The sequence below is a fragment of the Leptonychotes weddellii genome, chromosome 10 (genome assembly GCF_054177405.1).
Source record: "Leptonychotes weddellii isolate Sample4059 chromosome 10, ASM5417740v2, whole genome shotgun sequence".
Taxonomy (NCBI): Eukaryota; Metazoa; Chordata; class Mammalia; order Carnivora; family Phocidae; genus Leptonychotes; species Leptonychotes weddellii.
This window is the reverse complement of record NC_138378.1, coordinates 54,610,026-54,631,575: the sequence shown is the minus strand read 5'-3', so window position 1 is coordinate 54,631,575 and position 21,550 is coordinate 54,610,026. Positions and strand designations below refer to the sequence as shown.

Genomic DNA, 21,550 nt, shown 5'->3' with positions numbered 1-21,550 from the left:
GGCGCCTGGGTGGCTCAGTTGGTTAAGCGACTGCCTTCGGCTCAGGTCATGATCCTGGAGTCCCTGGATCGAGTCCCGCATCGGGCTCCCTGCTCGGCAGGGAGTCTGCTTCTCCCTCTGACCCTCCCCCCTCTCATGTGCTCTCTCTCATTCTCTCTCTCTCAAATAAATAAATAAAATCTTTAAAAAAAAAAAAGATCACTCAGCAGACTCTTATTGAGTGCCTTCTATAATAAGAGCTATTTATTGAGCACTGTTGGTTAGGAATCTCATGTATTTTTTTCTTAAGTGATCTTTACAAGGTAGGTATTTCTCTTCAGATGAAAGAACTAATGCTTAGAAAGACCAGATACTTTTACCAGAGTCACATAGTTGTCAAATAAGCATAGCTTAGATTTGAATAGCTCTTTAAAAATAAGTCTTGTGCTTTCTGCTAATACATTTTTAAAATTTTTTATTGTTATGTTAATCACCATATATTACATCATTTGTTTTTTATTTATTTATTTATTTTTATTTTTTATTTGAGACAGAGAGAATGAGAGACAGAGAGCATGAGAGGGAGGAGGGTCAGAGGGAGAAGCAGACTCCCTGCCGAGCAGGGAGCCTGATGCGGGACTCGATCCAGGGACTCCAGGATCATGACCTGAGCCGAAGGCAGTCGCTTAACCAACTGAGCCACCCAGGCGCCCCTACATCATTTGTTTTTGATGTAGTGTTTCATGATTCATTGTTTGTCTGCTAATACATTTTTAAAAGAAGAAGATGCTCTAGGAAATGTGCAGTTAATATTTATTATGCTCACTTTGCCAGGTCCTCTATGTACACTTTCTGTGTTGCTTAGACTTTGGGCATTTGTGTACTGCCCTCAGATTTTTTTGTCCAATCTGAGTACTACTGAAACTGTTATTTATAGTTAACGTTTTTCTTAACATGGGTTTTAGAGTTAAACTGACGTTATTATAACTTAATTTTATCTTAAGCAAAAATATTAGTAAAATAAAGAGCTTGATGTGATAGTTATTTTTAAATATTAATTAGATAAAACTACTGAAATGAAAAATTTTTGTTTAAATACTATCTAAAACCATCTTGCCTAGCAGAAGGGTGATATTTTTGGAAACCCTGCAGTATCTCAGTTAATCTTTGTGAGGTAAATACTGTTAACTCCCAGATTTTACAGGCTTAGAGTTGCAGTAACTCGGCCACGTCACGCATCTTATAAATGGCACAGCCTGAAGTCAGGTTGGTCTGTAGGACTCAGGCTCATGCTCTTAAAGCTCAGAGCTCCTGTGTTTCTACCATGCCATGGAGCCTTCTGTTTTTGTCTCTAAGATTGTGCTTGTCAAGTGTTCATGAAGATGATGCATAATAGAGTAGGATGTATACGGAGGGTTAAGTAAGCCTCTCTAGGGCACTTGTACATGAAATTTTTGAATTAACAAACTGTACTGGTGAGTCTTGATCGGCTGGGGGCCTTGGTGATAGGTGTTTCTTTCCCATCTCCACCACCCACTCTGATATAAGCTTCCCTCAGCCTTTTACCTGTTACTACTGCAATAGTTTCCTCAGTGGTATCTCTGTCTTAATTCTTGCTGCCCTCTAATTTATTTTTCACCCCTGAGCTAGACTAATCTTTCCAAAACAGAAATCGATCTTGCCACAACCCCTGCTTGTAAATCGTCAGTAGGGATCTGATACAGTTCTGTACCTTGAATAAAATCTGTACCGTTCATAAAGTCCAGACTCTTTATTGTCACAATACTTCATGACCTAGCCCACTCACTAGCCCAGTCTTCCTTTTCAGCCTCATCCCGTCTGTGTTGCTTACTTGCTTGGCCTGCTGACTGTGTCGCTCACTTGCTTGGCCTGCTGACTGTGTCGCTCACTTGCTTGACCTGCTGACTGTTCTGGCTTGCTTGGAATACTCCCCCTCTGTTGTGTACGGCTGCTGCTTTTCATCCTCAGCTAAAAAATTAGTGGAGGCTTTCCATTCTCCAGTCTCACCCTCCCAGTCCAGGTTTAAAGACCTAACCCTAACCCTGTGTGGCTCAGTTGGTTAAGCGTCTCTTGATTTCGGCTCAGGTCATGGTCCCAGGATCTTGGGATCAAGCCCCAAGACATGCTCTGTGGGAAGTCTGATTGAGATTCTTTCCCTTTCCCTCTGACATCCCCCCACCCCCCACCCACATGCATGTGTGTGTTCTCTCTCTGTCTCTCTCAAATAAATAAATCTTAAAAAAATAAATAAAAGGCATTATTGGGGCACCTGCCTGGCTCAGTCAGAGCATACAACTCTTGATCTCAGGGTTGTGAGTTAAAGTCTCACACTGGGCGTGGAGCATACTTTAAATAAATAAAAGGAGGCATTATCTTTTTGAATTTTTAACATGTTAAAACTTAAGTGGAGTCGGTGTATGTATACAAACGTTTTAAAAAGAATTACATACCATGACCAAGTTGGATTTATTCCAGGCGTGCGAAGCTGACCCAACATTTGAAAATCAGTCCTTGTAATCACACATATCAACAGGCTAAAGAAAACTCAAGTGGAATAGTTAAAATGAGAGATGGGTGAGAACATGAGATAAGTTTGAGATCCCCATTGCCTGCAAAATAAGCAGGGAGAACAGCTTTATGGACATCAGTCTTGTATTTTATGGACATGTCATAAAATCCAAATGCCTTACTTATCAGCCATTGTTGGCTTTCCATTCTATAGTCTTACCCTCCCAGTCCAGGTTTAATTTTTATCACTTCCATTGTGAACCCCCTGTTGCAGCCAGGTTAGTTTCCTTGATGCCCTTCTGCCACGTTGAGCTCATTTCAGGAGACTACCCAAGTACAGATCCGGGACCTGTCCTGCTTATTCTAGCTTTTACTGTGATTTTGGGCAAGTTGCTTCAGTTTTCTTATCAATAAAATGAAGATTATGGTAATAATTTTTTGTTACCTAGCATGTGTCATTAAATGCATAATAAACATCAATTACTGGTTATACCTATTCTATCACATATCTGTATCCTCTTTTTTTTTTTTTTTAAATTCTGGGAGCTCCAAAGTGTTAGATGCTAGAGTGACTCATAATAGCAACGAAGATAACATGGAAGGGAGAGTTTGAGAACATGTGTGATTAGTTTGGTGTACATTTGAAGTTAAAAAAGAATGACTAATACTTCAATAAAAAGTTTATTTGAAAAAATAATCAGCAAGAATACCCAAAACATAAGAAGAACTCTTACAACTCAACAAGAAGAAAACTTAAAAAAAAAAAAAGAAAGAAAAAGGAAGATGTAATGGTCCAATTGAAAAATGAACAGAAGGTCTGGACAGTTCACCAAGGACATAAAGGAGGCAAATAAGCATATGAAAAGATGTTTAACATCATATGTCATTAGGGAGTTGCAGATTAAAACAACAATTAGATACCACTACATACCTGTTAGAATGATTGACATCCAAAACACCTGCAGCACCGAATGCTGGTGAGGATGTGGGGCCCTGGGGAGCTCTCAAGTCATTGCTGGTGGGAACGCAGAGTGGTACAGCCATTTTGGAAGACAGTAAGGTGGCCTCTTACAAAGCTAAATAAACATTAGCTTACCATATAATACAGCAGTCACACTCCTAGATGTTTACCTAAATGAATCGAAAATTTACGTCCAAGCAAAAGTCTGCACACACATTTCTTTAGATGCTTTATTCAGATTTGCCCAAATTGGAAACAGCCAGTATGTCTATCCTTCCTTCAGTAGGTGAATGGATAAACAAATGATGGTAAACCTGTGAAATGGAATATTATTCAGCACTAAAAAGAAATGCGTTATCAAGTCACAAAAGGACATGGAGGAACCTTAAATGTATTTTGCCAGGTGGAAGAAGCCAGTTTGAAAAAGTCTCCATGCTGTGTGAGTCCAACTTTAAGACATTTTGGAAAAGGCAAAACTATAGAGGAGGAGAAAGATGGTTGCCAGGGGTTTAGGAGGATGGGGGAAGGGATGAATAGGCGGAGCACAGGATATTTTTAGGGCAGTGAAACTATTCTGTGACTGCTGTAATGCTTGTCACACATTTGTCAAAACCCATAGGTATGTACATATACAGAGTGAACCCTGTTGTACAGGCTGTAATGTATCATGATTGGTTCATCGTTTGTAACACATGTACCACAGTAATGCAAGATATAAATAGGGGAAACTGGGTGGAGGGAGAAGAGGATATACAGGAACTCTGTACTCACTGCACAGTTTTTCTGTAAACCTAAAAACGCCTTGAAAAAGTAAAATATTAGAAAAAAGTACAGGCTTAAGAGGGGAGTCCCATGGAAGCCTGCTTATAATAATCTGGACTGTGTGCCTTTTTGAAATATGGACATTCAAATATAAAATCATTATTTTTTTGTACTGAAGAGTCAAAATAATAACCACCGCCAACATTAAAAAAAACAAAAACAAACAACGCTGAGAAAAACAGTGCCAGATTTTGCCAGAGAAAGTTAAAGGGTAATCTGAATATCAGTGGTGAGTGCCAGAGTCTCAGGAGGGAACCTAAGATGTTTAACTCAGAGATGCAAAGGAACCATTTATGACACATTGATGGAATGATAATTTTCCCTTATGTGGTTATATCAGTTTTGGTCAGCAGAATTTGGAGGCAGTGCCTTCTGTCTTGTGCAAGTCTGATGGGTAGGTGTCTACGCTACATGGCCTCACCTTCACCCCTGGACTTCTTCTTCTCTTTACTTTGTGTCGCAACATACTTACTGTTCCAGGCATGAAGTTCTTACTTCCTACTGGGTGTGTTTCTGTGAAATTGAAAAATAAATTTTGGGCCAAATAATAAATGAAAACACTGCCGTGTACGATAGCACTGGAGACTTCTTTTGAAGAGTGAAGAATCCTTTGGTTAAATATGTAACCCTTCCCTCACCGTAGTTCATTCTATGGTGGATTCATAGTTCAGCTTATCTAATTAAAGTTGAGGATACTTGTGTGAAGGAGACTTAGCCTCGTTAAAGATTTGTGAGAGAAATCAGCTTTAAAATGTTCAGAATAATATTCTGGTTTATTAACCTCTCTGTCTTCTGTCTGAATTTTGTATTAGAGCTTACATTTTAAAACTGCATTTTAGCAAAGGTTTTATTTTTGTGCTTTTTTCACAGCTTACAAGATTTGGGTTGCGTAAAAGAGATCTTGGCAAATATACTTCACTACAATTTTTGAAGTTTCTTTTTCTTTTTTAAACATTTTTTATTTTTAAGTAATCTCTACACCCAGTATGGGGCTTGAACTCACAACCCCGAGATCAGGAGTTGCATGCACCACCAACTGAGCCAGCCAGGCTCCTACAGTTTTGAAATTTCTGTATTAGTCAGTTTTCGTTGTTAAACAATATTATTTATTGCACACTCACCTGCACTTCATATGTTCTGGATGATTTAAAATAATGTTATTTTGTGTTTGCCTATCAAGGGCATAGTTTAGTGACAACTGATCCTAGACAGATGTATGGCCAGAGAAAACCTTTGAAAATAAAGGATAAATATGTAGGCGTGGTACATATTTCTGTGGTTTGTAGGTAGTTAGCACTTAATTAATTCAGCTTATTTAACAAACTAATCAATTAGCCATCTATAATGTGCTGATCATTAGGTTTGTAAAGGTAAGAAGACTTTGTCTTGCTTAATTAGTGTCCTGATTTTTTTCCATTGTTTTCCAATTTGTTTACATAGGTAGAATCATTGAAGGCCAGAGTGCTTGTGATTTGTCCCAGATCACAATAGGAGAGTTTGTAGTCTAGTATCAAGTTACTGCCTCTGTATTTTACATAATCTTGTGATGAAATTTTGGTGTAGCTTTCTTTAATGTAATATCACATACTTAATTAAATTTGTGACTGGTTTTCCAGGTTGATAACATAGGTTAGGAAACCAACAGTTTTATTTATTTATTTATTTATTTGTCTGTCTATCTGTCAGAGAGAGCACAAGCAGGGGAAGCTGCAGGCAGAGGGAGAAGCAGGCTCCCCGCTGAGCAAGGAGCCCGATGTGGGACTTGATCCCAGGACCCCAGTCCCTGAGCCAAAGGCAGCTGCTTAACCGACTGAGCCACCCAGGTGTCCCTATTTATTTATTTTTGAAAAGATTTTATTTATTTGAGAGAGAGAGAGGGAGAGCACGAGCCGGGCGGGGGAGGGGAGAGGAGCAGAGGGAGAGGGAGAAACAGACCCTGCAGGGCGGGGAGCCCCAATGGGGGGGGCAGGGCAGCTCCATCGCAGGACCCCGGGATCTTGATCTGAGCAGAAGGCTGAAGCTTAACTGACTGAGCCACCCAAGCACTCCAACAGTTTTATTTTTAAACTCACTTAATTTTTTTTTTTGGTAATTGTGGTAAAGATGTGCATATGAAAGAAAAATGGGATTATCATTCTGAAGGCATCCCTGGATTAGTATTTTTACATCACACTTAACATGTTAAGATGTGCTCTGTATATATTTAGTTATACTTACTGGCTGCTATTGGGGAAGTTTAAGATATTTTGGGATAAATGTGTAAATCTTTGTACATTAGAAATTTTGTGTTAGGTTGGCTGGGTGGCTCAGTTGGTTAAGCGTCTGCCTTCAGCTCAGGTCGTGATCCCCAGGGTCCTGGCATCCAGTCCCGCATTGGGCTCCCTCCTCAGCAGGGAGCCTGCTTCTCCCTCTGAGCTCCCCCGCCCCCACGAAAATAAAGTCTTTAAAAAATTTTGTGTGTGTGTGTTAGAAAGTAGTGTTTGAATACAGAGTAAGTTTAAATTCAATTCAAAGATTTATGACAGGGTTATCCTCACACATAAAGATTATTTTTAAGTTTGATATTTGTACATCAGGTACAGCCTGTATTTCTATAGTATGAAGTACCTCTGATTTCACGTTTTAGAGTGTTTGGCTAACGTGTTAGGCTCTGTATTAAAATACTGAATGGTTTGGGGTGCCTGGGTGGCTCAGTCGTTAAGCGTCTGCCTTCGGCTCTGGTCATGATCCCAGGGTCCTGGGATCGAGCCCCACATCGGGCTCCCTGCTCTGCGGGAAGCCTGCTTCTCCCTCTCCCACTCCCCCTGCTTGTGTTCCCTCTCTTGCTGTGTCTTCCTGTCAAATAAATAAATAAAATCTTAAAAAAAAAAAAAAATCCTGTTTAAAGGCTGTTTGCTCTTTATAAACACACATGTACTAGTCTTACCTTACCCAATTGACAAACTTTTTTTTTCTTGCTTTCTGAAAATTAATGATGTTTAATACCAAAAATCCAGTTTTATTTTTTATTTTCTAAAAGATTTTATTTATTTATTTGACAGAGACAGCACAAGCAGGGGGAGTGGCAGGGAGAGGGAGAAGCAGGCTCCCCGCTGAGCAAGGAGCCTGATGTGGGGCTCAATCCCAGGACCCTGGGATCGTGCATGACCTGAGCTGAAGGCAGACGCTTAACGATTGAGCCACCCAGGTGCCCCCAGATATCCAGTTTTATTTATTTTTATTTTATTTTATTTATTTATTTGAGAGAGAGAGAATGAGAGAGAGCAAGCACATGAGAGGGGGGAGGGTCAGAGGGAGAAGCAGACCCCCTGCTGAGCAAGGAGCCCGATATGGGACTCGATCCCGGCACTCCAGGATCATGACCTGAGCCGAAGGCAGTCGCTTAACCAACTGAGCCACCCAGGCGCCCCTCCAGTTTTATTTTTGATGATTGCAGTTGTTAAAATAACTAGAAAAGTATATAATTAGCATTTTGACAGATGGAAAACAGATATGAATTGCGAACTGAAACATTGTCACTAAAAGGTTTCTAGACAGATTGGAAATTCTTTTGTCCTGAATGATTCTTTAAAAAACTGCATAATTTAAACTTGGACATTGGTCTTCTATTAAATTCATAATGAGATTACACCTAGAAAACATTTGAAAGCAGTTATCAGAATTTTACATATATTTTAAGAGTCTCATGCTCTACCGACTGAGCTAGCCGGGCACCTAGAATTTTACATATATTTTAGATCTCTTGTTTGATTTGTAGAGGTGAGAAGAGTTTGGTAGCATAAACTGCTTCATTTTCTTTCATTAACCTGGTTTTGCTAAAGGGAAATTTAAAAAAAGCGAAACACTTAACACACCATATTATTGTGTTAGTTTGAAATGATTCCATGCAGAAGGTTTTCAAGACCCTATCAAACAATCATTTAAGGGATTTACTTTGCGTACAACTTGTGTGTACATGTGATTTTATTTAAAGCAAAAGGCAAAACTTTCTTTCCTACCATCTTATACTTCTCTGAGCATTTTTGCTTTGCACCAGAATTTAGGTATTTGGTAACCAATAAACTTTGTATAAATTTTGCTTAAGAAGAGAACTTATATAGGAAGAGTTGAGTTAGTTAATTACCAGTTGGGTTTCATTTTATAGAGGGCTGCTGAACCAAGCCAGGCTATATGCCATTGCTGTTGAGAAAAAGAATTATCTTCAAGAGGAGCCTGCTTCTTCTCATAGAAGGAATGCCAGTCAGTTTGACTGGGCTCTAATGAGACTGGATAATTCTGTCCGAAGAACTGGCCGCATCCCAAAGACTCTTCTACAAAAAGTCTTTGACACTACCTGTCACTCAGGTATTTGAAAATTTTCTGTACAAAAAGTTGAATGTCTTAATAAATATTTGTTTGGGGGCAAGCTCACTGTAGAACACATTATTTGATGTTTTTAATTTTGTTTGTTATTTTTGTTGATCATCACGATTTTATGTTAGGATTGTGATCTTTCCAACTCAGGGCAAAGTTTTGAGTAAAACATTTAGTTTTAGATGTTTATTTCAAAATCAGCAAATAAAAATGGGTCTTTTTGCTTTCCCCAGTTTATAAGAGAGTCACTTTCAGTGGTATATTGTCTTGGAAGTTATTGTTTTTCTTACCTTCTGTTGTATAGTGTCAGCTTTCTCTAAGATGCTTACGTATGATAGATTTCCAGAAAGACTGGTAATCATTATTTCCCTTTCATTTTCACTTAGTTTTACAATCTATTTGAGTCACTTACTCTGATAATCCAGTAGAAGCTTATGGGCCCTCTTACCACCCACCCCCCCACAAGCCCACATGCAAACACGCACATAATTTCGCATGTAGTTATAGAACATGCACCAGCTTCCTAAAGTGCATCTGGATTTCATTCACATTAAGAAGCTGTGGGATCTAATGATGAGGGATATCAAAGGAAGTATTAGTTATAATTATGTGTGTTTAAAGGCTATTGTATCATTTCCTCTTTTTGATTTATTCAGTTGTGTGACTATTACCATAGTTACATTTAGAACATTTTTATCACCTCAAAAAGAAATCTCCAAACCCTTAGCCACTATCCCCCAACCCCTCATCCCTACCAGCCTTAGGCAACCGCTAGTGTACTTTCTGGCCTTGCAGATTTGCTTATTTTGGATGCTTTATATAAATTTGAAATCATACAGTAAGTGGTTTATTTTTGGTTTTGTTTGGTTTAAAAGTCAGCTTTCAGAGACATGTAGATACATGGAAAAAGGGAGAAGGAAGTTAATTGTTTTGTAATTGATTGTAAACCTAAATTTGGTATTCATGGGTTTTAATTGTACTGCGTTGTACTATTTTCATAAGATATTAAGAAGCTTAGCCTTTGAATTGCAGTAAGCACTTCTTATAAATTAAGTTCTGGGTATTTTTGTATGGTATAGAGTCTTGCAGATTACATAGACTCATAACCTTAGCTTCCTTAAGAAAACAAACTAATTTTAAAAACATAACTTAGAACATTGTAAATGATACTTGTAGATTTGGGTAAGGTTTTTTCCAGCTGGTGGGTACTTTTAGTACTATCTTAGTGAGGGAGGAGATTTTTTAATATTTCCAGATTTCGGTTTATGTTTTGATATTTATCTGTATGATATTGCTACTGTGTTAAATGTTACCTGTTATCTTTTTTCATAGGCAGCCCAGGTGGTAATCAAGCCTTGCTTCTCCTGCGCAGCTGTGGTTCTCTCTTGCCTGAACTGCAGCTCTCCGAGAGAACAGAATTTGCTCATAGGATATGGGACAAACTTCAGAAATTGGGTATGATTGTTTAAAAATAGGATGTGTATATGTAAAAGATGGAGATATTTCTTTTCTTTTGGTAAATAATAATTTCTTTACATAAATGTTCTAATTCTATTTTATGGAAGAGCTACTTGGTAATATTTATTTGGTGAGTTACAGTGACATCTAGGGGCATTAAGACTAAAATAATTTACTAACGTAGCATTGTGTGTCAACTATACTCACATGAAAAAAAGAAATAATTTTCATAACAATTATTACTTTTTATGGTAAGTTAAAAAAGAACAAAATAAAAAGGCAGTTGGTTTGTCAAAGTTAAGAATGCCCATACCATTTGACCAAGCAGTTCCATTTGTTAGAATATAGATACAGATATACTCAAATGTGCAAAAGGATATCCTTTATTGTACTTGTTTGTAATAGTAAGAAATTGGAACCAACTCTAATGTCTCTCACTAGGGTTGGTTAAATAAACTATGGAGCGTTCATGAAATGGAATACTGTGCAACTGTTAAAAAAAAATGAAGGAGTTCTTCTATACTAATGTGGGTGTTCTCCACAAAATTAAGGTGCAGAATGGTACATATAGTATGCTACCATTTTGAAGAAAAATGTTTATATCTCTATATGCGTACAGTATTAAAATATTTCTGGAAGGGTAATAAATACTACATACAATTTTTACTCTGTACCTTTTTATGCTTTTACTCATTACCTTTTTATGCTTTTTATACTATGAACATAGTATCTCTTCAGAAAATAACATGATTTGGGCGCCTGGGTGGCTCAGTTGGTTAAGCGACTGCCTTCGGCTCAGGTCGTGATCCTGGAGTCCCTGGATCAAGTTCCGCATCGGGCTCCCTGCTCGGCGGAGAGTCTGCTTCTCCCTCTGACCCTCCCCCATCTCATGTGCTCTCTCTCATTCTCTCTCTCTCAAATAAATAAATAAAACCTTAAAAAAGAAAATAACATGATTTAAAAGACCATTAGATAAGATTCAGTGTTCAATCCCGATTTTTAAAAATCTTAACAAAGAGGGGCACCTGGGTGGCTCAGTGTGTTGAGTATCCGACTCTTGATCTCAGCTCAGGTCCTGATCCCGGGGTTGTGAGTTCGAGCCCCACACTGGGCTCTATGGTGGGCATGGAGCCCACTTAAAATTTTTTTTTAAAAGTCTTAACAAAGAACAGAAGGATGCTTCTTTAACATGTTAAAATTTAAAGCCAACAACTAATATCATGTGTAATGGCAATGAAATAAGATGAGAAGCAATACTAGAAATTACTGTTTTTTAGATGATGTGCTTATTTACCTGTAAAATCTCAGAAAATCAATTTACAATAAAGTAGTAGGAAATATTAAATGTTCAAGAATCTATAACTTTTCCTAGTTAGAAAGCAAAATGCAATAAAAGATTTAAGTTTAGTCACAAATATGTAAAATGTCTAGGAATATCCTTCAAGAAACATGTCATGTCGCACCTCTATGGAAAAATCTATAGAGTAAACACAGCCTCACCTCGGTTTTGAATTCATCTAGAATTAATTTTGATGACACGTTTGTTTTTTAAAAGTTTTTAAAAGAATGCATGAATATTGGACTTACGAATAGGAAAGAGTTTTCTCAGTAAAAGAGCAGCAGAAAAGTTAAAGAATTGATTTCATAAAAAGAAATCTCCACATGTCAGTAAGTCATGTAATTTAAAAACACATGTTAAACTGGGAGAAATATTTGCGAAATATATGTACTTTCCTTCGGCTTTAGAGCTGTAGCCAACCATTATTAGAGTTCAGTTTGAACTGATGATTTTTTAGAAGTTTTCATACACTATATGGTAACCATGTTGTGTAATCACTTTGCAGATGTTGAATTGCACATGGTTCCCCTTAAAGCCCTGTATAAGCTATTGCAAGGGTTAACAGATTGGGCACTCAGGGCAGACCACCTACATTCAAATCTGTGGTCACTTACAAAGCCATGTTGCCTTGGACAAGTGGAAGAGTCCGTTTTCCTCATCTATAAGATGGGGATAAGAGGAACTGTCTCAAAGCTGTTGTGAGGAGGAACTGGGACTCTAGATGCAGAGCACTTAGCACAGTTCCTGAAACATAGTAAGCACTCTACATGTCTACTAAGATAAATATGAATTTAATAGACTAGGTCTCTGCTGTCTGGAATCTCAAACTGACACCAGATACTGACCACAGGCCTATGGTGCTAAAGGCAGTTAAGATATGAAATTTAATTCATGCAAATTTAGTAAAACATATTAGCACTAGATTGGTACGTGACCCTGATGTCATCAGTGGGTAGAGGAAGGCTGCATGGTAACCTTGATTGTTGTGGCCTTAGGCAAGATGGACCCAGAAAGAAAACAGAGGGCTTTGAATAGGGGTAAATTAATAGTAGCAGACTAGTAATGGTGTTCAGCAACTGGAAATGGAGCCTTCAAAGAAACACTTGGAGTAAATAAGCTAAGTTGCTAGTACCGCCCTAACCGTGTAAAACAGCTAGTCATAGTGCATCTTAGTGTGTCTGTACTGTGGCAAGAACTGCCTTCTGTCAAAAAATCTTTCAGTCACTTTAAATACAGAGGTATTGTCAACATTTTCCAACAAGAAGGGAATACTATGCTTCATAAGTAAGAGACCTCTTAACATCTGAATAAGCAGTTACTTGTAACTGTACAGTAATTCAGTTAATTACGGTCTTAAATGCTTAACTTGCTCTGTTCTGACAGGATTTCAATATAGATGGGTCTAAGTATGGGGTGAAACGCTGAAGTGATCATTTTATCCTTTTTGTTTGTTAAATTTAAGTACCCATATTTTAATTGTGATAAAGGATATGATTTTCTAAAAATTTGATTTTTAGTGCAAAAATTTGATTTAAATTTTATTTGTAGGTACTGTGTATGACGTAAGTCACTACAATGCTTTACTTAAAGTCTATCTTCAAAATGAATATAAATTTTCACCAACTGACTTCTTGGCAAAAATGGAGGAAGCAAACATTCAACCAAATCGAGTAGGTAGTTGCTGACATAAATGTTCATTGGTTGCATCACTTTTTTTTTTTTTTAATCCCAGGAAAAAAATAGTATTTAAAAAATATTAACTGGCCCATTTCATTGACAGGTGACATACCAGAGGTTGATTGCTGCTTATTGTAATGTGGGGGATATTGAAGGTGCCAGGTATGGAGCTCTATAAATGTATGTTTAAGCAAACACATCGTAAGTCTTGTAAGCCTAGAATATATTCACTCACCTTTTTTTTTTTTTAAGTTTCTTCTTAGTAAGGGACATTACTTCAGAAGTGTTTTAATCTAGCAAATTTGGTAATATGACTTAGATAAAATGTAAAATTGTGTAAGAAGAGAAAGACAAGTGAATATTGCTATTTTAATTAAAACTTTGATTTATTGGAGCAGAGGTTTAAAGTTGCTGAGGTGTATAAAGTTGGGGCTTTAGTCTTTGTAAATTGATACTTCCTCAAGGAAATGTTCTTAGCCATTTAAATTGTATTCATTTATAAAACTAGCAATATTCTGTCTTGCTGAGTCGTATAAAATCAGTTGTGACATTTTATTTCTTTGTGTAAAATTTATTGCTACTTTTGGATGGAGGTTTTAGGAAATAAGGGATAAATTGAAATGTATAATTCATTTTTAATTAAATGGATTTTATTAAACTCTATGCTTTTTAAGGTTAATTAGTAGTATAGAAGAAATAATCAGGTTTTAAAAACTTAACCTGCAATTTTTACCAAGCGTAGTTCAAGATATATAATTTGATATAACAAATAATTTCAGGGAGTGAGATTTTATGTATATATGTCGTAAAAAGTGGTTTTGATGTATATTTTCAAGAAGTATTTTCATTTCTCTTTTGTTGCAGCAAGATTCTTGGATTTATGAAAACCAAGGATCTGCCAGTCACGGAGGCAGTTTTCAGTGCCCTTGTTACGGGGCATGCAAGAGCTGGGTAATGTTCAACCTAAGGTTTTATTCTCAAGCAAGGTTGGAATTAGAGTAATTGTAGAAGATTCTTAACCCGTGTTTATCTATCCCCCTCAAAAATTCTGAGTGTGTGAGATAGAACATGCAACTTTTAAATAACTTAAATGTATCTGTTTCATACAACTTTGATTTGAAAATTCTCATCTTTTAAAAATTGGGCCTGATCCAAAGTAACTGACTTTGTAAAGTCTTTTAACTGCTCTCCTGATGCCTGTGGAGAACAATTTCAGTTTTGAAGAGTAATTTCCTAAATGTTATTCTTCCCTAGAAAGGTAAATCTGAGTCATAGCATACTTGATAAAAGAGGACATGTTAATTTAAGGTCTATGTGATTATTATGCAATTTGTTTTTTTTTTGGAGAAGTTACCTGTAAAATTTGAGATGTTTATTATTTTTGTTATTTCAGAGACCTATAACCATTTTAGTACATAGTTGCCCTTTTCTGATGTCCTTTGCTAATTGTTCTAAATGATTCATAAGAATTTTTAATTTTAATAAGAATAGGGTAATACATTTTAGGTTGAATGATAATATTACATTGGGCAGTGTTGTAGTAATCTATTCTCTTTTCTTTGAATAACTTCCAGAGATATAGAGAATGCAGAAAATATTCTCACAGTGATGAAAGAGGCTGGAATTGAGCCTGGTCCAGACACATACTTAGCATTATTGAATGCGTATGCTGAAAAGGGTGACATTGACCGTGTTAAGCAGGTATGACTTATGTCATGTAAATAAAAATACTTTAAAATCATTTGTATAAGAAATAAAATTATTGGTGTAAGCTTGTGTTCCATTTTGCATGAAGCAGAAAAGTGTAGTTTATATCTGTTTTAAAGGTATTTCTTGTAGGACACTAGTATTGAAGGAGAACTTTTATAGTTTGGTACCTTGGTGTTGATATAACAGTTATTGCTGGAATATAATATTTTCTGTTTTATAAAAGAAGTCCTAAACCTTTAGATGGTGTATGTTCCTAATTTTTAAAATCTTGGTATTTTATTAGGCTTTAGTTAAAAAATACTGGTTTCTAACTTGTTCTTCTAATTTCTGGAACTTCCTACAGACTCTGGAGAAGGTGGAGAAGTCTGATCTTTACCTTATGGACCGTGATTTATTCCAAATTATTTTTAGTTTCAGTAAAGCTGGGTATTCTCAATATGTCCCAGAAATTTTGGAAAAAATTACATATGAAAGAAGATATATTCCAGGTAGTTTTTAAACATTTATTTTCATGATTTTTCTAAAAATCTGAATTACTGTTCTCTAACAATAGGGGATTGTGGTACATGAACATAGGACTCTTTTAAAAGTCAGCTTAATGGGCGGGGAGGATGGGTTAGCCTGGTGATGGGTATTAGAGAGGGCACGTTCTGCATGGAGCACTGGGTGTTATACACAAACAATGAATCATGGAACACTACATCTAAAACTAATGATGTAATGTATGGGGATTAACATAACAATAAAAAATTTTTAAAAAGTCAGCTTAAGCTAAACAGCTTGAGTTAATGAACACATGGGAATGTTTTGATTTGGAAGTGTTTCACTATTATTTAGGCAGATAGATCCTTTTGGTATTTGCAGTTCATTAAGTTTGTCTTTCATAGTGGTTGCAGTATAAAAATATTATTCAGTTTGGTAACAGAAAATGTCTTTGTTCTCTTCCCAGATGCAATGAACCTCATTTTACTTTTAGTCACCGAAAAATTGGAAGATACAGCATTCCAAATTTTATTAGCATGTCCTGTATCAAGGGAAGACAGTCTGAGTGACTTTGGCAGTTTCTTTTTGCGACACTGTGTGACTATGAATACGGTATTCTGTCTGTTTTTACTTGGTAGACCGTGTAATAGTAAAATAAGAGTCTGCAAAATGTAAGAACATATTATGAGATTAGACCAATTATAAGCATTATGAAAACTTTGTTTCTGTATGTAAGTTTATCGGGTAGAAAGAGGATGAGAGGTTCAAATTTTTCATCCCAGAAGTTGTAGGATGTTTGCAGAAGGTCAAATGGTAGGATCTTTGTGGATCCAGCTGATGTGGTGCCTTTTTTTCCTAGCCTGCAGAGAAGCTGAAAGACTACTGCAGGAAGTTAAAGGAGTCCCAGATGCACACATCTCCTTTGCAATTCACACTTCAGAGCGCTTTACTAGCCAATAAAACCGGTACTATATTTTCATCATTAAAACTGACATAAATAAGTTTTGCTGAGGTAGCTGTGTAATATTTTATGGTATCTCTTTCAGATTTGGCAAAAGCTCTGATGAAGGCTCTGAAGGAAGAAGGTTTTCCTGTCAGAACTCATTATTTCTGGCCATTGCTAGCTGGACATCAGAAGAAGAAAGATGTTCAAGGTTAGGTTTTGCCTTTTACAGATTTGTAATGGTTCGGAGATCCAGAATAAGTTTCTGCACACATCTAGTTGAATTCTTTGGGAAGGCAAACTTATTTCTGAGCAATAGATCTTCTGAGAAAATAGAGTTGATTTAAATGATAGTTAAGAATCGGGTAAGCATTTTTAAAAACATAGTAGATTTCTTTCATCTTAATTTCATTTCTGACTGTATCTCTGATCTTGATATTCAAACTTGCGGGTGTAGTTTTAAGTAGTTCATTATTTTTAAGTTTTTCAAAACACTCTTTAGTTCTTGATTTTGCATATAACATTTGAAATTAGTTTGTCTAGCCTTATTCCAGATGAAGTTATACATAATCAAGCCATTTTCTTTTTTATTTTTAAAGATTTTATTTATTTATTTGACAGGGAGAGACACAGCGAGAGAGGGAACACAAGCAGGGGGAGTGGGAGAGGGAGAAGCAGGCTTCCCAAGGAGCAGGGAGCCCAATGCGGGGCTCGATCCCAGGACCCTGGGATCCTGACCTGAACCGAAGGCAGATGCTTAACGACTGAGCCACCCAGGCGCCCCAAGCCATTTTCTTTGTGGACCAGTCTCCTTAACTGAGCCGAGTTACAATAATAGGAAAGACAGCAAAACTTTTATTGTAAAATGAGTGCTCATGACCTGACAGCCTGCTGATTGAAGGACAGAAATGTTCAGTCTTTCAGGTTCTTAAGTACGTTTAAGCATTTAGCATACTTTTCCCTTGTACACATGGGATGCCTATAGGATATGAATAAGAATTGAACAAATATTAAATTTTAGAGTACAGTATCTAATTCTTTGGTTTGCATTATTGGTAATTCAGAAAGAGTAGTCTCATAAAAAGATGCTTTTAACAGAAGTACTTCCCCCTTGGGGAAACAAGAAATGGTCTTTTTCATTTTATCTCGCAGTATAATGTGCTTTAGAATGAGATGCAGAGTTGTTAGTATGACATTGGGTGACAAACAAAATGCACAAACAACAAAAAAAGTGCTTTTAGCAGACTTTCGTATTGCAATTTTATTTTAAATATATAGTCATCTTCTGGTCTAAAGGAAATAGTGAAACAAGTATTCCCTAATTGTTTCTGGCTATAAAAGTCTCAAAATCCATTTTAGAAAAATCTTCGTGAAAACAGTATGCTAGTTGATTAACTCTTTGCATATCCTCCAGTTCTGAAAGCTCCAAGAAGTAACCTTTAACCCAGTATTTTTGAACCAGAGAAAGTTTACATCATTCCATGAAAATCTTTGGGCATATTAGTATTGTCCATCTTTACACAGATAAAATACTTTTGAAAATACCCCCAGTTGAAATATTTGTCTGTTCATCAGGAAAATTTGCTTTCTTCAACCTTACGACTGTATCTAGACTTACTGGTTCCCACATTTTAGCAACTTAGTAAACATAAAAGAAGTCAGGTAATTTCTTTCAATAGTTGTAGCTGAAACTAGTAGAAAAGTGGGCTTTATCTTGAATCCATCCTTTCTTGGGATCTTATAATTTAGATTTCAGAGATGCCTGTTGAAAGCTCACTTTATATTAATGAAACAAAGGAGAGTGGCAGAGAGATTTGGCGACCAGCCTTAGGTTCCACACCTAGCTGTCAGTTATGCTGGGATTAGAACTGAGGATTTCTGTTCTTTTAAACACTCTTTTTAAATACCATAGCACCTTCACATTAAACATTTTTAAGTGTTATGCTATATTTTATAAAAAGCCTTAACTATTAAAGTTTGATGCCAGTTTTTGCATTAAGGACATTTTAAAAAGTGCTCTCAAGTTTTTTAAGCTTTTATCTGGAAGAATTAAAACCTGAGAAAGGTAACTCGAGAGAACAAGATAGTGCCAGTTGTGTTGCAGTTTTTAAAAAACTGAGTTGCTCCTTTGCAGGAGGCCCAGAAATATAGTAAAGTGTGTATTCGACAGTTTTCCTTCATGTAACAACAAAATGGCTCTGCATATTCTGTGTGGTTTCTTTAGGGTAAGGTAAGAAGGTCACATTTGTATTAGTGCAGTGAACTTGCTGCTCATCCAGAAAAAGTCCTATATAAACTGGTAGAAAGAACAGAAGAAAATTAATGGCTGCAGTGATGGAGCATGTAGAGGAGTGTTTCTCGTAAGGACTAAATAAAACCCTTCAGGAAATCAGAGACAGGTATTTAGAGGTCAGATCATACTGAACCAGGAGTTTTCAACAACATTGTGATCATATCATACTGAATTCTAGAATTGTTCTGGCTGCCAGTTCAGCCATCGTCAACACCTAAGAAAGAATCTCGGAGCGACTTCCCCCTGGCTCATCTTACTGGTATTTTTCTCTGTGGCACAAATGGAAAAGTCACCACTTAGAATTTTAGCAGATTGGCCTGAATGAGAGGAAATAACCCAGAATGATTGAGGATCTACATCCCTGGGTATATGTGGAAAACACAAAAATCAGAGTATGAAAGGGGTAAAATATAGAAGGAAGGACCAATATGAAAGCTTAAATGCCAGTTGAGTAAAGGGGTTGAATAGAGAATACTTTCCAAAAACTAAGAAATGGCCTCTAATAGAGTGCCCTGGGTAGAGTCTAAAATCATGTGGAGTAAACAGTTATAGTTGGTAAAAATTGTTCAGGTAAACCATTTATCTTTCCCAAAAGTTTGAATTATTTCAGTTCTTATAAAACTTTTTAAATGGAGACTTTCCTCTAGATTCATAAACTTTGTCATGACTCTCTTCGAAATATTTTTATTAGATTGCTTAGTTTAGGTTTTCTAAGTTCACAGAGGTTTGGGATCCATGTTTATATCTAAGTTAATATGTGATTATTTTAGTGTTTTTATTTTAAAAAGAAACATGAATTATATTTTTTAGGAGGAGGTAAGTAGGTATGTGAGATCAATCACCTTTTTTCTCCTTACTGATAAATGTTTCTGTCCTCCCATCATTCAATCAATTATTGAAGTAAATATTTTTGTATTCTCCCTCAGAATGCCTGAGGGAGTGACTGAACTTACTGGATCAGAAGGTGTGGACCCAAACCAGCTTTAGCTTCGGTTAGAAAAATACATAAGTTAAAAATGCTGGCAACACAGGTCATCTATTTTTTTTTTTTTAAAGATTTTGTTTGTTTATTTGATAGAGAGAGACACAGCGAGAAAGGGAACACAAGCAGGGGGAGTGGGAGAGGGAGAAGCAGGCTTCCCGAGGAGCAGGGAGCCTGACGTGGGGCTCGATCCCAGGACCCTGGGATCATGACCTGAGCCGAAGGCAGACGCTTAACGACTGAGCCACCCAGGCGCCCCAACACAGGTCATCTAAACGAACAGAAGGAACTCCTCCCCTTAATACACATTATTGGAGAAATAATGAATTAAGAGAATAACATGTATTTGAAGCATAAATATTGGGGTGGAGTGTTTTGTACAGAAATAAGACTCTTCTATTTATAATCAATTTGTTGGCCTGTTTTCAGACATTAGAAAATCAGATATATAGTTACCTTATTTTATGTTACATATATTTTTTGTATCATCTAAGGAAATTTAAAAAAATTATTAGGGTATTTTAAGACAGCTAAGATATTAAATCATTATTGTCACTGTTAACATTTATTTAGTATTTTTAGGGTTTCACACATTTTTTCCTTTAAATGATGACTCTGAGAGCTAAGTAGAGAGATTTATTGTCATCATTCTCGTATTATGGACAAAAAGCTGCTAAAAATCAGTTTTTGGTGGCAGAATAAGGACTTGATCCCAGGAAAAAGCATAGGTTTTTGCATATTTGTGGTGTTACAAGCACCTGCCAGCAACTATGAGACTTGGTTTCTTATTCAAGATATGCCTTTGATCTTGGAGTACTCACTTTAACACTTTTTTTTTTTTTTAGGAGTATTTATTCATTTGACAGAGGGAGAGAGAGAGCACAAGCAGGGGGAGCAGCAGAGGGAAAGGGAGAAGCAGGCTCCTTGCTGAGCAGGGAGGCCGATGCGGGGCTAGATCCTAGAACCCTGGGATCATGACCTGAGCTGAAGGCAGATGCTTAACGACTGAGCCACCCAGGCGCCCCTTACTTTAACACTTTTGTTAAAATAAAGATTATTTGACTCCTAAGACCTGCCCGGCTTTATTTATTACAAAAAGAAGTATATCACCCCAGTAGACTGAGTTGAAAGCCTTGTTAATATTGTTGACCCCTGAGCAACACAGGTTTGAACTGTGCAGGTCCCCTTATACACGGATTTTTTTTTTTTTTTTTTTAATAAATACTGTAAACGTATTTTCTCTTCCTTATGATTTTCATAATATTTTTGTCCTTTAGCTTACTTTAAGACATAGGACATACAAAATATGTGTTAATTGACTGTTTATGTTATTGGTAAGGCTTCTGGTTAACAGTAGGCTATTAGTTAAGTTTTTAGGGAGTCAGAAGTGATATGCAGATTTTCGATTGCACCAGAGCTGGCGCCCCTAACCCCTGCGTGTTCAAGAGTCAGCTGTTGATACTGATCAGAACTAAGGTGGTACTAGTATTCTTTTTGTTCAGTATGTTCTGTTTTTCCTCTTGTCCTCAACCTTCCTCTAGGCCTAGATCAAAAGAATTTCTTCCATGCCTGTGGGTAATATTTATAGTTCTTGGTGTTTCTATCCATTCACTAGGCCTAGACTCTTACAGGTCAGAAAAGTGTTCCATTCATTGAGTGCCTTGACACATATTGACTTGCTTAATCTAACATGGATGGCAGTTAGGGAGGATTAAGCCAAGTGTTATTTGATAAAGTGTCTAGAAGGCACAGTTCCTGCCATATTAATGTGGAAGCTCAGAAATTATGGCTCAGAAAGGTGAAGTTACTTGTTCAGATTTACACTGCCATTAAGTGCCAGAACAGGGTTGAAAGCCAGGGCGCCTGGGTGGCTCAGTTGGTTAAGCGACTGCCTTCGGCTCAGGTCATGATCCTGGAGTCCCGGGATCGAGTCCCGCATCGGGCTCCCTGCTCAGCGGGGGACTGCTTCTCCCTCTGACCCTCTTCCCTCTCGTGCTCTCTGTCTCTGATTCTCTCTCTCT

The 21,550-nt window shown here is 37.0% G+C and overlaps 1 protein-coding gene across 1 annotated transcript in view; it reads left to right on the top strand.

Annotated features, from left to right (window-relative positions):
• LRPPRC (leucine rich pentatricopeptide repeat containing) overlaps window positions 1-21,550 on the top strand; it is a 91,553-nt gene that overhangs the window by 3,208 nt on the left and 66,795 nt on the right. Inside the window, exons 2-11 of the mRNA XM_081832308.1 lie at window positions 8,436-8,635; window positions 9,977-10,099; window positions 12,990-13,111; window positions 13,222-13,280; window positions 13,983-14,069; window positions 14,693-14,819; window positions 15,172-15,316; window positions 15,778-15,923; window positions 16,171-16,276; window positions 16,358-16,465. Coding sequence (XP_081688434.1) covers window positions 8,436-8,635; window positions 9,977-10,099; window positions 12,990-13,111; window positions 13,222-13,280; window positions 13,983-14,069; window positions 14,693-14,819; window positions 15,172-15,316; window positions 15,778-15,923; window positions 16,171-16,276; window positions 16,358-16,465 — 1,223 coding nt within the window. The remainder of the gene's footprint in view (window positions 1-8,435; window positions 8,636-9,976; window positions 10,100-12,989; window positions 13,112-13,221; window positions 13,281-13,982; window positions 14,070-14,692; window positions 14,820-15,171; window positions 15,317-15,777; window positions 15,924-16,170; window positions 16,277-16,357; window positions 16,466-21,550) is intronic.